We start from the raw sequence: 13,833 nt of genomic DNA on the forward strand, positions 1-13,833 counted from the left end.
ACTACTTTTATTCAATATATTGCCAACTTAGGTATCCTCGCTAATATTTGTAAGCCAACTTATTAAAACAAAAATACATAGCTTAAGTTTGTCATTACTGAATCTTAAAGAGGTTATTGTAGGCTTGTAATGTAAACAACAGAAACTCCATCATATTATTGTGTACTTGGTTTTATTTTGAAGATTTGTCCAAAATTATTTTATAGCAAATAATTTGGAATTTATGTTTCATTAGGCCTAATCACATTTTTTACAATCATAAGGATGTCCATCTCATATTTCCATCTCACAAGGAAAATTAATTCTGCTAAATCCTAACTTAGCTTGTCAGTTCAACAAGATTATAGACTTGGATATTATGCAAATAGGCTTATGAAACAAGTTGCTAAGCTTTGCCCTAATTTAGTTTAGAAGTATAAATTGGCCATATGATGACTTTGTATGGACTCAGTCAGCTATCAATTAACCAAAAGGTTTAAAATTTCTCCTTCTTAATTAAATCAACTCATGCTACCAGGAGTTAAGTACTGCATTTATACTTGAAGGCAAATACAATCACAAAACAGTTGTTAATGATAAAAAATTAACCCAAACCTATTTTATTAACCTGATGTTTACTATTAATGGATTTTTTATTCCAAATCGATTTATTTTGGCAAAAGAACTACTGTACCTGCTTTTGGCAAAATTGGGTGTTAGCGGAAAAGCTTAAGGGACACCTAAGTTTACCTAGTTAGTATTCTAATTTTATTTCTTAATTATTCTGGCATCATGGTTATATAGCAAAACATGTTTTGCATTAATCCCGCAAACAATCTTAATATGGACCATTTTTAATACTTATTCATTACAAATGAGAATGTATATGGCATGTTAAGATGTACAGGAAACCCCTATCTTATGAACATGATGCTTTCATTTAGTTACATGACTATTTACAGATCCAATCCATTTATTTACTTCTTTTTCAGAAACAATTGAGTGTACAGCTACCGGTAACTGCTTCTAGTTCTGAGGGACACACCTGGTAAGTATTCTGATTTCATATGTTTAATTATACAGGCAACTTGGTTATAAAACTGGTTTTCAAAGAGAATTTAAATTTTCAGTAATGTACCGTACTCAAACCCTTATTGAAATGTTGAGGATCAGTGGTATAACGTATATTTCGTATAACGTATATTTGGTATAACGTATATTTGGTATAGCAGAGATGGTAAACTAATCAGTATCAGCTTGAGTGTCGCAAAGGTATTCCTCTACCATGAGTATAATCTTCGATTTTCATATCTAAGTTTAGACCCATACAGAGTGAAAAATTTTAAAAGCGCAAAAAGTATCATAACATATTGTTTAACATTTGGACAGCTTCACATTTTTAGTAATACGCAGAACATTTTTTAGGTTACTCAGTGGGCATATCATTTTACAGAGGTATTTAAGCGCTCAGAGAAATACAAACGGTATATTATGCCTAATTATAAAATAAAGCATGTAAAAGAATATATAGATCAAATGGAGTTGTGCTATAGCATGTACATAAAGAGAAAACCCTAAAACTTGTATCCTGTTACTAGCCTTCATTGCTTGACTCTTGATTCATCACATTTTTTTGTTAAAACTATTTACAGTCTTACATTTCCTGAGAAAAAGCAAGTGATACCGTTGAAAATCATACCATTTTGTGGCATGGGAAAAATAGGCCTCAAACTCATACAGATATTTGATCAGAAATAAAGTTAAACAAAATAAATAAATTGTAATAAATGTACTAAAATAAATCATTCGTTATAATTACGGTACTATAAAAATAATCTCATGGCAAGACGTAGACCAGATTTACTTTTTTGTTGAGTAAAATTGATCCTATTTTGATTAAATTTGGTACAAACCAAAATTGATTCAAACAAGTTTGTGAACTAGCATGATTGGGCAAATTAACTATCAGAAATCATGGAAATGGGGTTTTATGAGGACAAAACATAACATTTTACAATAATTGTCTAAGCCATATTGTAGAGATTGAACAATAAATAGGTTAATGGTACTAAAGTGAAGCTGGGTGGTACTTCATAGTTGCAGAGAAAATTCCCAAAAACTGTTAATTTGAAATAACCATGTTGTATGAAGAATAAGGAAACTCTCATAGTTAGCTTGTTTAAGGTTAATACTTTAGTACAAATTGAATCAGTCTCCGCTAATCAAACCCTTTAGTTTGCTGTTTTTCTGTGGCGATGATTGAGGGAAGGGGTATATTTCTTTAAACAAAGCGGAATTCGAAAAAGAAAACAAAGTATGTCAAAATTTTGGGTAGTTGAAAATGCTAATTAATTATTTTTAGATAACCAAAGTTAAGCAAGCGGAAAACTCTTCAGGTTTACTTATACCTATAAGTAATTATTTACATTTTCAGTGAGCTATTTTATAACTTTAAGTGAAATATCAAATATTTAATTTGATATGTATTTAAAAACCTTAAAAATTTTAATAAATATTTCAAATGAGGAAGTGTATAAGCAAGTTTACGTACTACACATGAGCAAGATGTTTTAAAAACTAATTGGAAGCCTACCAAAGTGTCATTGGAATATATCACTTGTAAGTGGGTTATTGCCAGCTATATTACCTATCTATATGAATGAAGAATGATTCTGTAATAACAATCTAGTAGATAGCTATCAATTCTTACCTAAAATTGGGACGGAAAAAGAATAAGTGAGATTTTGTAACTGGATGGAATCGACCAACGGGAAAGTTAATATGCACCTGTCGCAGCAAACCTTCATACTACGCGAATTTTCATTTACATCATTGGATTTTCTCTTCAAAAGTTCCCTAAACATGTCAGATCTATTCCCTGTTTAAATAACATTAATTCAATGAATAGCCTACTTAGGTTTGCTGCTTGCTGCTAAATGTCAATAGTTGTTAATAATTGTTAATGAAATGTTAAAGCTTGGTATGAAATTTTAAAAAAATTCCATGATTGATCGAAATATATCCATAAAACTACGACAATTAATTTACCATCCAAAGAATAAACGTGGTAATATTTTTTAAATTTATAACTTTTTGAATTTTCTCTGCATGAAGGTTCAAGACGTTTGAAGATACTGTAGTATGAATGTAGTTAAACAAGTTAATGATTTGTTGTTTAAGCTTTTTAAATGGTTTAGAGAGAAGTTTGGATATTCTATGTTTTGAGGGACAAAATAGGATATTTTTTAACTCATAAAACACCTCCATACAACCAACCTGGTTCCCGTATATGGTTCGCATATCATGCTGGTTGGCAAACTTGTTTGAATATATACGTAGGTTGACACTTATGACGGATTTCAGTTTAACATTAAATTTCAAATAAATTGTAAACATTAGGGGCCTATCTGAATTGAAAGCAGTGTCTCTAGCCAAAAAATATTGATCATTATGTTTTTGTGGTGTTTCAAAGTAAAAATTCAGGTATATTCTGTATGAATTGTCTCAAATGTCTATACGGATAGGGGATGTTTAGGGGGTGATACCAATGTGAATATCGCAGGCTAGGCCCAATTTAGTTCTTTATTGTGTCAAACATGTTCAAAAGTTAGCTATGTTTTTTTCTTCACAGTTCATAGCCTGCCAAATTATTACTTTGAAAGTCAAATATAGGCCTAAGTCACTATAAAGTAACACTGAAGTGTGCATAGACCCAACAGTTGGATTTCAGTTGGTTCATACTATTTATTATCAGGTAAAATTTGACCCATTGCTATCAAGTAAACTATCAGATCTATGTACTGGTTCAATTTCATCCCACAATTATCTACTTTAATTTTTAACAAATTTCTCATGTAGGTCTATAGGAAATAGGCCTAAGCTATTACCGTAGGTCGCATGGTAAGACCTGGACCTGGGACCGATTTACTTTTTCGTTTTGAGGTCCCCAGAGGCCAAAAACACCATCCGTTCAAATTCATAATGTGTGTGTGTCCGTTAGCACTATAACTCGAACAAAAATGATTTGATTTTGATGAATTTGGTATAAACATGTAAATCTACATTTACTCGTACGAGTAGCAGAACCAGCATGATCGGACCATGGGAACAGAGTTTTATGGAGTAAAATGGGCTTTCCCTTTTTTTAACCCCAAAAACATAATATTTTTGAATTACTTTCCCAATCATTTTGTAGAGCTTAAAAAAAGAAATAATTTAGGATATTGAATCATTGTTGTATGCCTAATGGTTGCGGAGAAAATTCAAAAGTGTAAATTTAAAATTCCCATGTTATTATTATGGAGGAAATGAAAACTCTTGTAGTTTACTTATTTATGGATGTTGATACATTTTGGCAGGGGTAGGCTTATGGAAAGTATAATGTTTTGTAAAAAAACCCCATTTTCAGCAATTTTTATATAAGGAAAATGAATAAGCCTAGTAGACCTACCCCTCTACTTAATGTGTTAATCAGTCTAAATTAAAAAATCAGTGTAAGTATGATAACTCATTTGCACTTTATTTCCTATTGTTTCACTCCCCCAGCCCACTGAAAACGTTCAAAACACTTTTAAACTATTTGACTTGTTGACATTAACACTACAACTTTGTTAGGTAACTTTTTCCTTCCTTTTCTTAGGAAAATACATCAGTGAACCCCCCAACTCACTAGGTGGCGAATTCAGGGTTTTAGGTAATAGTTCATGAGAAGGAGGTATTCTATTGTATAAACATTGACTAGGGAAATATAAGTAATTCTCCTTAGTCTATGGTATAAGTTACCTAATCAAACACATCCCTAAATATGTTTCTACTGTAATTGGAAAAGTGTGTTCATGTGTATGCTCATCCAAACAAGATTTTTTCACTCTTTTGTATAGCAGAAGCAGATTACCTTTCAAACAGTATTTGTTAGACTAAAATCACTTTGAACAAGGTTACTCAAAGTTAATTTTAACACAACATTGAACAATTGCAGTTACACATACATTTCAAAGTGCCTACCTTGAGGTAAAGCTGTGACCTGGAACACCTGAAGACAGAACACTACACAAACCCTCTAAACACTAACTAGGACATACTACACTGACACTAACACACATCTTTTTCTTGAGATAACACAATCACTAGCACTGTCACTGTCACTCAACACCCTACTCACTACTAGACTACCCAACCCACTGACTTGATAACGTCAACGAGACTGAACACTGAATGTGTGCGCCGCGCGGCCGGGGGCGCCACAATAATGCAAGCGCCTGGCGCCGGACATCCGCTCTCGGTCTCTTATCAGTCTTATCCCGCAAATGGGAGTTTTACTCTATGTCCGGGATTAAAAGGGAATTGTTTTTCTGATTACTGTTTTATGACGTTATTTACCGAAAGCGGAAACCGGAAACTCGAGTAAATTTTGCCCAATTTTAATGAAGTTTGGTATGAATGAGAAATGCTAAATAAAACTTGAACCTTGAGTTAGCAAACCAACGAGATCATGATCAGATCATGTAAACGGAGTGTTGTGGGTTTTAAAGCTGTCAACACATTTTTCCCCAATTTTTACCCTTCCAATATGGAAATCTTAAATTTAAATGGGGAATAAATATGAATTTTGTATTAATATGTTTTGTTAGGATCCAATCAAAAATATTGATGCAGGTTTGCTGTGTCTAACTCCTTAGTTAAAACGATTCAACAAAAATAGGATTTGTATTTTATTTGATTTTTTCAACCTGCAGGTTGAGAATGTGTTTGCTTGTCCGAGTGTTTCATGCAAAGGCCCAAATACTTACAATTAGTACCTATGATTTATTTCTGATTTACTTTCGTGCACTCTTATTGGAATTTTTAACTACCTGAAAAAGATAGTTCAGATGAATTTTTGTATGTAAGATTTTTAGCTTTGCAATAATAAAGTAATAAGTTATTATAATTTGGTTTTTTGGTTGTTTGATTTGTAAATTTAATTACACGTGTTTACCGTAGTAAATAAGATCATTGACCGTAAATGATAAGATCCAATACTACGCCTCTTTTACTTAAACTTCCAACTCCACGTAGCTTCATTAAAATAATCGTTCTGATATCTCGAAGCTTAGAATTTATTTTAGCATATGACTGATACATCACGCTAAATTAAAAAAACCTAGTTCGAATAATAACTCAAAACACTTTATTCTATTGATTTACCATATGCAAAAGAAAATAAACTTGTTCCTCCTGTAAAATTTGGTTTACATTAGTAAATATCTTCTTGATCAGCATTGTACGTGTTATTAAATTTACGGAAACGTCTTACAACGCATAAAACATATGTTTACGCTTATACTGTTGACTCACAAGACGGTAAATATACAAAAGATGGTAAGTGGTGATCGATTTCGATTGGACACTCCAATCATCATCAGACCCAATAGGAGAATGACACGTCATTCGTGGTTTTCTTCATGGGTTTCTTCATTTCCTCGTGAAAACTTCATTGCGTGGTTTTGAGTTTGCTTTAAATTGTAAAATGTAAACTGTTGTTGTTAATATGATTTAATGTAAAATTTGTTTAAGCATTTTTGCCTTTATATAAATTAAATAACTTATTGATCAGCTCAGCATTGTACGTGTTATTAAATTTACGGAAAGTACAACACTACAGGGTCCTATTTTAACAACTTAACTATCACTCCTACGTCACAACCACAACACACAACATTGGATTGAGAACTGACTGAGTTCTTTTATTTCTCCCACCACTGGATGTGGGTTTACGCGACAAAAAAGTGTCGTTGTCGCTTGACCGAGCGGTCAAACACATGCAGCGACCGCCAGCGACTGTCGCGTTGCATAACACCGCCCTTAAAGAGTTTTCATAAAATACGTTTAGTAAGAACAATAATTGTACAAACCACTACAATCTTAACCTCTAGCAATATGTAAAGAATTTAACTAAGTTAGTTTTGAACAATGTGTTTAAGTATTGTGTTTAAAATTGTCATTGTCATGAATAAGGTGAATGAGGGGTTTTCTCATTCCCGTTTCTCCCTGCATGTTGCCAAACTGACCTCCCCTAGGAGGTCTCCGGAATTCTACCCCCGGAAATTTACCATCACATGTCTGGGGGTAGGTTTCCGGCCGCGAACTTTAGAACGGATAAATTATTATTTATTTTAATCGACATTTCATGGTTTGACAGTTGTAATTAATCAAAATTCCAATGAACCTGACACCGGATATTTAACCTGGAAATCTACATCCAGTAGTAAAATCAGAAATTTCCAACCCCGGATATCCACCCCAAGGTCAGCTATGCTAATTGGTAACCTAACCTTACCCAATGGGAGACGCAACGGCCGACCACAGGGGGTAGATTTCCGGGGGTTAAAAATTCCGTGGTATGGCAAATCACTTTATAAGCAAACAATTACATGTACATTATTTAATAATATATTGGGGGTAAATTTACAGTCGCGGGCTGTTTCTCGACCGTGTATAGACGGGGATAGCCCAACTCCGCGCGGTGGTCAAATTTAAAGGCGGTGACACACTATCGATCTTTTCCCCGATCAAGACCCCGAACCGAGCAGGGAGAAGGGAGAAGGGAGATAAATATCAGCAAAATTTTACTCCGAACATTTCCCCGAACATGACCAAGACCAGACGAATTCTACCGAGCGCGGCAAAAGGAAGTTTGGAGAGAGATAGATTCGCAAAAATAAAATATTCTAGAAAGGATGCTTAGTTATATCTATTGATTTCTATTGGTTTTATTCATTGAAATAACGTTACAGAATGATCATTTTAATTGCCTTTAATAATATTAATGTTTATATTATTTTTGAAAGAATTTAAGTCAACATCAATTACTTAATTCGACCTTAATATTATTGATATAATTGATTTAACGGTTTCTACACTTTCAACCTTGACCAAACAAACCAAAAACATTACATCTTAAATGATTATAATATATAACGGCAACATATTACCCAACATTTATGTATTTTACCAATTAAAGAGTTTAATTGCCATATTAAATCAGAACTATCAATGCTAGCGCAGGCGGCCGCTCGGTGCGGCGCTCGCGACGATGTACGGGGCAAAAATGTACCGTGACACACTATCGTACATCGGACCGATCTTTTCTTTGATCTTTCGCCAAAAAACCGCCTCCAGAGCGCTCGTCTCCCTGCTCGGCCTGATGTCTTGTTCGGCGTCTTGATCGGTGTAACGGACCCGTGACACTATCGAACATCCTCCCTTCGACCTCCCTTCTCCCTGCTCGGTTCGGGGTCTTGTTCGGGGAAAAGATCGATAGTGTGTCACCGTCTTAAGCCGAGGAAAAGTTTTATGGCTCCCGAAGGGTCCAGTCCAACTCCGCGCGGTGGTCACTTTTAGTGTACAGTCTAACTCCGTGCTGTGGCCACATCTAATCTCTACGCTACCTTGTTGTGCTTTCGTATGAGATATGATGTGTTTAATATAAAATATTCTATATATGTTACACTTTTATTTGTTCATATAGCTACTTTTTTCATGTGACAGGTTAGGTTAGGTTAGGTTAGGTTAATGATAGGTAAATTCAAATTAAACATAAGTATATAAGTTTTGTACTAATTAATTTTATTTTATTAGTTACTGTGGTTTCGTACAGTTATAAATTATTTACATTTATAACAATTTCAAACTTCAAATACAAACTCACAGCCGTCAGGGCTATGAGAGCCAAAATTGACCACCGTGCGGAGTTGGACATGTGCCGCGAGGGATTCGAAGTGACCACCGCGCGGAGTTGGACAGTCGGTTTTGACATATTTCTGACCACCGCGCGGAGTTAGGATAAGCCCGTATAGACCACATTCATCGTTGCGTCAAAATAAAGTGGCGTTTTCATATGGGTAAATTTCCGGGGTTGAATGGTAAAATTCCGCTATACCAGGAATCCACCGTGACAGTTTCCATCCCACTCGAAAACACCCTTATAATCCTTCCTAATTGATGTGGCAGTTTCAGTATGAATTAATTATGACCATGAAATGTAGCAGTTTCAGTACGCCCGCGAAGTAGTGTTTTCTATAAACAAAAATACTAAATACAATAACTATGGACATAATGGATATTTTTGTGAATAATAAAGTTATTCATTACTTTCAGAAAAATGAGTGACCCAGCTCCTCAACCCGATAATTCCGGCAGATGGGCCGGGTTCTGCCGTCAGTGTTTCAATAATCGGATGAACGGACAGGAAGGCATCTGTTACCTTTTTTATAGACAAAGACAAAATGTGTAAGTATTTGCAAGTGATACAAAACATACCTCATATTTTTAACTAAATAGTTTTACCTTTAATGGTGAGTAGGTGGTTCAGTTGGTAGCGTCACGGACTTTGGGTCCAAGGCAGTGATGTCGTGGGTTCGGATCCTGGTCACTGCCGCAAACATTTTATCAGTACAGTCACAAAAATCATACTACCAAATATTAGTAATAACAGTATATTTTCTGTGGTACAGTTCACCTTTGTACTGTACCGGTTCACCCCTTGCTTTGCTGTATATGTTCCACTTCACGCACAGATATGTAGTCTATGTGGAAGGACAAATGCAAGGTTAAAAGAGGCCACCAACCTCTCAAAAAACCTACAATTATAATAGGCCATTTGAGGTAAGGGGGGAGGGACTCAGCCACTGGGCGGCGCTGATCCTGATGTGGCTTTTTTGTTATCATAATTTTGAAATATATGGTAATTATGTAGCAAACCTATCATACTGAAATGAGTGTTTACAAAATACCAATATGACACGATATTCTGGTTAGCACTAATCTGATCTCCCCAAGAATCATCTGCTGCAGCGATGGTTAAATCGGTTCATCGTTAATGACTCATTTCAAAACGAAGGGCTTGTAAGAAGTAGTTAACTTATATATTGATAGTAGGGAACCATCTCACATGGACAGAAAATGCATTAAATATGCCACGGTCTCTTTATATTTAGTTTCCAACGGATTTACACAAATTTTACAGTTTAATTGATGTAAAATGCTCAATATGACTAAATAGCCTATGGTAATAATCGATAGTAATACTGTGGAATATCTAAATTAACAGTACAATAACATTTGTTTATATAATCATTTGTTTATTTCTTGTAAATATGAAATAAACAATATTACGTTTGATTTTCAGGATTAGGCGAAGGATTGCGCAAGTGGTCCTACAACGGGTCGCCGTTGCCGTTGTTATGGATGGTGAGCGTGCCCAGCAGGACGAAGCTGCAGCTCCTGTCGAGGCAGAGGGGGACATAGCACCCAGGGACCCCAACATCAGAGACCCTGCCGCTGCCGCCCCAAGGGAACAACAACAAGTACCACGGGAACCATCGCCGGAACGCATTTTAGAAGACCCCGGCCATCCTAGACATCCTTTGCCGGACAGTCCGGATACCCCAGGGAGGGGAAGGGACTACTACTTCGTATACCCAGACTCACCTGACCCCCTTAATTTTGACTGGCAAGTTTTTCCAGATTCGCCAGAGAGCCCCGACCCCCTTCGTCCTGACTGGGAGCAAGACAACTGGCCTTAATTTTTTTTTTATTCACAGTAAAAAAAAGTTGTATACTTATACTTTTATAAAATATACCTTATTCCGTCCATATAACCAAAAGTACTAATAATTCATACCTTGAAACTCATGTGTAAAGTTACCCTTCTTCTGTAATTAAGGTAAAGCAACACTTCTCAAAGGTCCGACATACAACAGATGATTATACATTTAGTTAAAAGAAGGTACCGGTACACAGATTTTTCATGATCAAATATTAGGGGTATTGGCGATTTATTCTTAACTTCGTTAGGGATTAGGCTACCTCTTTTTGTTAGTGACATATTTATTTCTAACAAGCAATTTAAAATGCAAATGTATTTTTAATTTACCGAGAACCATGTCTATGACCAAGTTCCTGAGATCGTTTAAGTAAAGTTATAGAATACTTTCCAATAACCTGTGTAAATTTCGGTTTAACGATACATGGCGATGTAATATCCATTGAAGAGGTAAATCATTTTCCATGTATTAAGTAGTTTTTGACGAAAATCTAAACTGGGATAAACGCACCCACAAAAATTAAACAATCTATAAGAATGTTGTATTGAAAAAAAAAACATTTGTAATACATTTACTTTGTACTTTTGATTTTTCACTTATCGATTCAAGGCCCAGTATCTAATGTGATGATGTGGTGGCACTTTTAAAGTTATATTGAAAATTCAGGTTTACTCAACATTTCGTTTCAAGGACGGTAACCAAAAGTAATAAACGTGATAGATAGCCCTTCCCCGTTATTTTCTGAGTTCAAAATACTTCCAGCTTAGCATTTATCTATTTTCAATGGACTTAAACTCTTCTATATACGCAGTGGAAATTCTGGGACCATCTACCTTTTGAACTATACTAAATAACACAATCAAGGTAGTTCCGTAACCTAGAGTTAAGAAGTCGTTGTTCAAAGGTTAGTATCAGAATAATGGTCCCTAATACTTCCTTTACATCGTTGTAATTCAATCGACTACCGGAAGATAAATGTTTTTATTTGACCTTAGTTTTCTCAAACATTAAAACATTGGTTATTTAGTAATCCGGAAGTACGTATTTTCAAAAACATTCCAAGCAAACTCAATAATATTTACACAAGCAGATCAAAGAATAATTTGTTATCGAACAATGTTTTTATTATAACTTAAAAATCTATATTTAGAACGCCACAGAGAGCGACAGTATTTTCCAATTTAAGAGACTGGACTTGCTAAGTTGTAAATATAATTGTTTTTATTTTTAGTTTGCGTTTGCCACAAGTAATGTGGCAATGTAGTCCCAAGAAAATGGCTATAAAATGTGAACTCTGGAGAATTTAAACAAATACAGACTCTCCTCTGAGACATATCACCCAACAAAATATAGTCCGAAATTACACAAATCTACCTCGATTCATTATAGATAGAAAAATGCCCGTGTGAAACCACAAACCTCAATATTGTAAATGTAACAATTGATTTTCACCATAAAGGCATTCGATGTTTTTCTCATGGATGAACCTACTTTATTATTGTCTAAATATTTTAGGCCAAATACCGTTCTTTGTAGATGATAAGATGAAACCTTGCCACCCTATGGATCTATTAGGCCTATTGCTCAGCTATAGAAAGAGAATCATTTTTCCTCCTTAGCGAATCTCCCTATAGGGGAGTAGCTATCACCACACGTTGCAGGGCAAGGCCTAGACCTTTTTACTAATGGCTATAATGGCAACAGTTTATTGAAAATCGACTCAGACAAAACACAGCTCATTAACTTCCGTTTATCAAATCATTCAAATCGATCAAACAGTGGGTTTAGTCTCCTTCTGGACGAAACTGATGTCCATTCCACATCAAATGTCAAGTTCCTTGGATTGATCTTAGACGAGAAACTGAGTTTTCATGGCCATATCAAACACATAAAAAACAGGTCTGGTATATCGTTCTACGTAACATCAGGAACAATGACAATCTGGAGATCCTGTTGACGGCATACTATGGGCTCATTTATCCTCACATAGCATACGCCGTTCCTAATAATTGGGGATGTGAGTGCCAGCAGACTAAAATGTAGTTTAATTTTAAAAAAAAATGGCAGTGAGAACTATTTTCACTCTAAAAAAAAACATCCAGTAAATATTTGTTCCAATTAAAAAATTTTGACGTTTCCATTTATTTACATTCTCGAATCTTTAACATTTGTGTAACAGGGATTTTCTAAATTTGACTTTTCTGTAAAACACCAATACACATTGCGCAATTTACATAGGCCTATATTACCAATTCCTAAGCATTCAACAACTCGTCAAGTAATCCAATGTTGTTGATGTGAGGTTAAAAACCTACATGTACTTACTTAACGAGGTAATTATACCACAATATTATAGTCGTTTATAGTAATCCAGGGACCATCAACATGGAATTCAATCAGCTGTGCTACAGTACTTCATCACTGTGAATCAATCAGCTGTGCAACGTCATCTTGGGGAATCAGCTGTTCTACGTCAAGTTATATAAACAAAATTACGGAAATAAAAGTAATGAGAAATGTGTAAATTACTGTTCATCATATTAATCAAAAACATAATTTGTGTACGAACTAGACCGAGGGGGCCACCTCCAGGGCAAAATCTTTTTTAGATAGTCTGCTATTTTTGAGGATATCTACTCATTATAGGAGAGAAATAGAAGAGAGTTGAGAGTGAATGAAAATAAACTCAGCAAAGATACTTCGTTTGCCAGAGGAACTGTCCAAATGACAATAAAGGTCTGTTAGACCCTCTAATCATTGTAAATTGAAGATGAATGCAAAAGGTTGGATTGAAGAGGTCAGACGGTTGTTAATTGTCATCGGCATGAGATCTGACTGAAAGGTTAAACGACAAATGCCCCTACCCGTGGAAGAGTTGGTTCTCGCTAGAAAGTAAGCGCGGTTTCGCGGGATATATACACCCGGAGCTCTCGCTCATCTTGGGGGTGAACCGATGCTACTAGGTGTCGAAAGGGGTCTAACTCCTACCTTTACACCAACCAATGCAAGCTCAAGATCTCTCTGTACTATTACAGAAGACCTTAGCTATACCTACACCTCAGTAGCGGTCTTTGTTCACCTTTTGCCAATTTAAATTAACAAAACTCTTGCGTTCGTTTTATATTAAAGATTACCTCTACGCCTGTAATAGATAGGGCTTTTTAAAACAAACACGCCTTATGATTTTATTTTATTTGCACATTATTCAGACTAAACGTGGAATTTATTTTAAATAGTCTAAAGGGTAATTTTATAATTTTTGTTTTGG

General features: G+C 35.1%; 3 protein-coding genes across 3 annotated transcripts in view; 1 reads left to right on the forward strand and 2 right to left on the reverse strand.

The window, feature by feature from the left end:
- LOC128998768 (serine/threonine-protein kinase SRPK-like) overlaps positions 1–5,124 on the reverse strand; it is a 133,172-nt gene extending 128,048 nt beyond the window's left edge. The window contains exon 1 of the mRNA XM_054425114.1: positions 4,984–5,124. The gene's annotated coding sequence lies outside the window, so the exon portion shown is untranslated. The remainder of the gene's footprint in view (positions 1–4,983) is intronic.
- On the forward strand, positions 988–10,544 carry LOC128998843 (uncharacterized). Its single transcript, XM_054425200.1, has 3 exons — positions 988–1,027; positions 9,118–9,249; positions 10,148–10,544. Exons 2-3 carry the CDS (start codon positions 9,122–9,124, stop codon positions 10,542–10,544), a joined length of 525 nt encoding a protein of 174 aa, XP_054281175.1. The 5' UTR covers positions 988–1,027; positions 9,118–9,121.
- A 2,955-nt stretch (positions 10,545–13,499) lies between these two features.
- The window catches only part of LOC128998844 (protein MON2 homolog), a 56,984-nt gene continuing 56,650 nt past the window's right edge, over positions 13,500–13,833 (reverse strand). Inside the window, exon 17 of the mRNA XM_054425201.1 lies at positions 13,500–13,553. Within this exon, the coding sequence (XP_054281176.1) occupies positions 13,500–13,553 (54 nt within the window). The remainder of the gene's footprint in view (positions 13,554–13,833) is intronic.

The sequence above is a fragment of the Macrosteles quadrilineatus genome, unplaced genomic scaffold, assembly GCF_028750875.1.
Source record: "Macrosteles quadrilineatus isolate MER2022 unplaced genomic scaffold, UCM_ALF_1.0 Scaffold_7__1_contigs__length_78375512, whole genome shotgun sequence".
NCBI classification, from domain to species: Eukaryota; Metazoa; Arthropoda; class Insecta; order Hemiptera; family Cicadellidae; genus Macrosteles; species Macrosteles quadrilineatus.

Coding starts and splice junctions, on each gene's coding strand:
- LOC128998843 (XM_054425200.1), top strand. CDS start 9,122: ATGAGTGACCCAGCTCCTCAACCCGATAATTCCGGCAGATGGGCCGGG. Junction 9,250..10,147: donor TATAGACAAAGACAAAATGT/GTAAGTATTTGC, acceptor TTTGATTTTCAG/GATTAGGCGAAGGATTGCGC.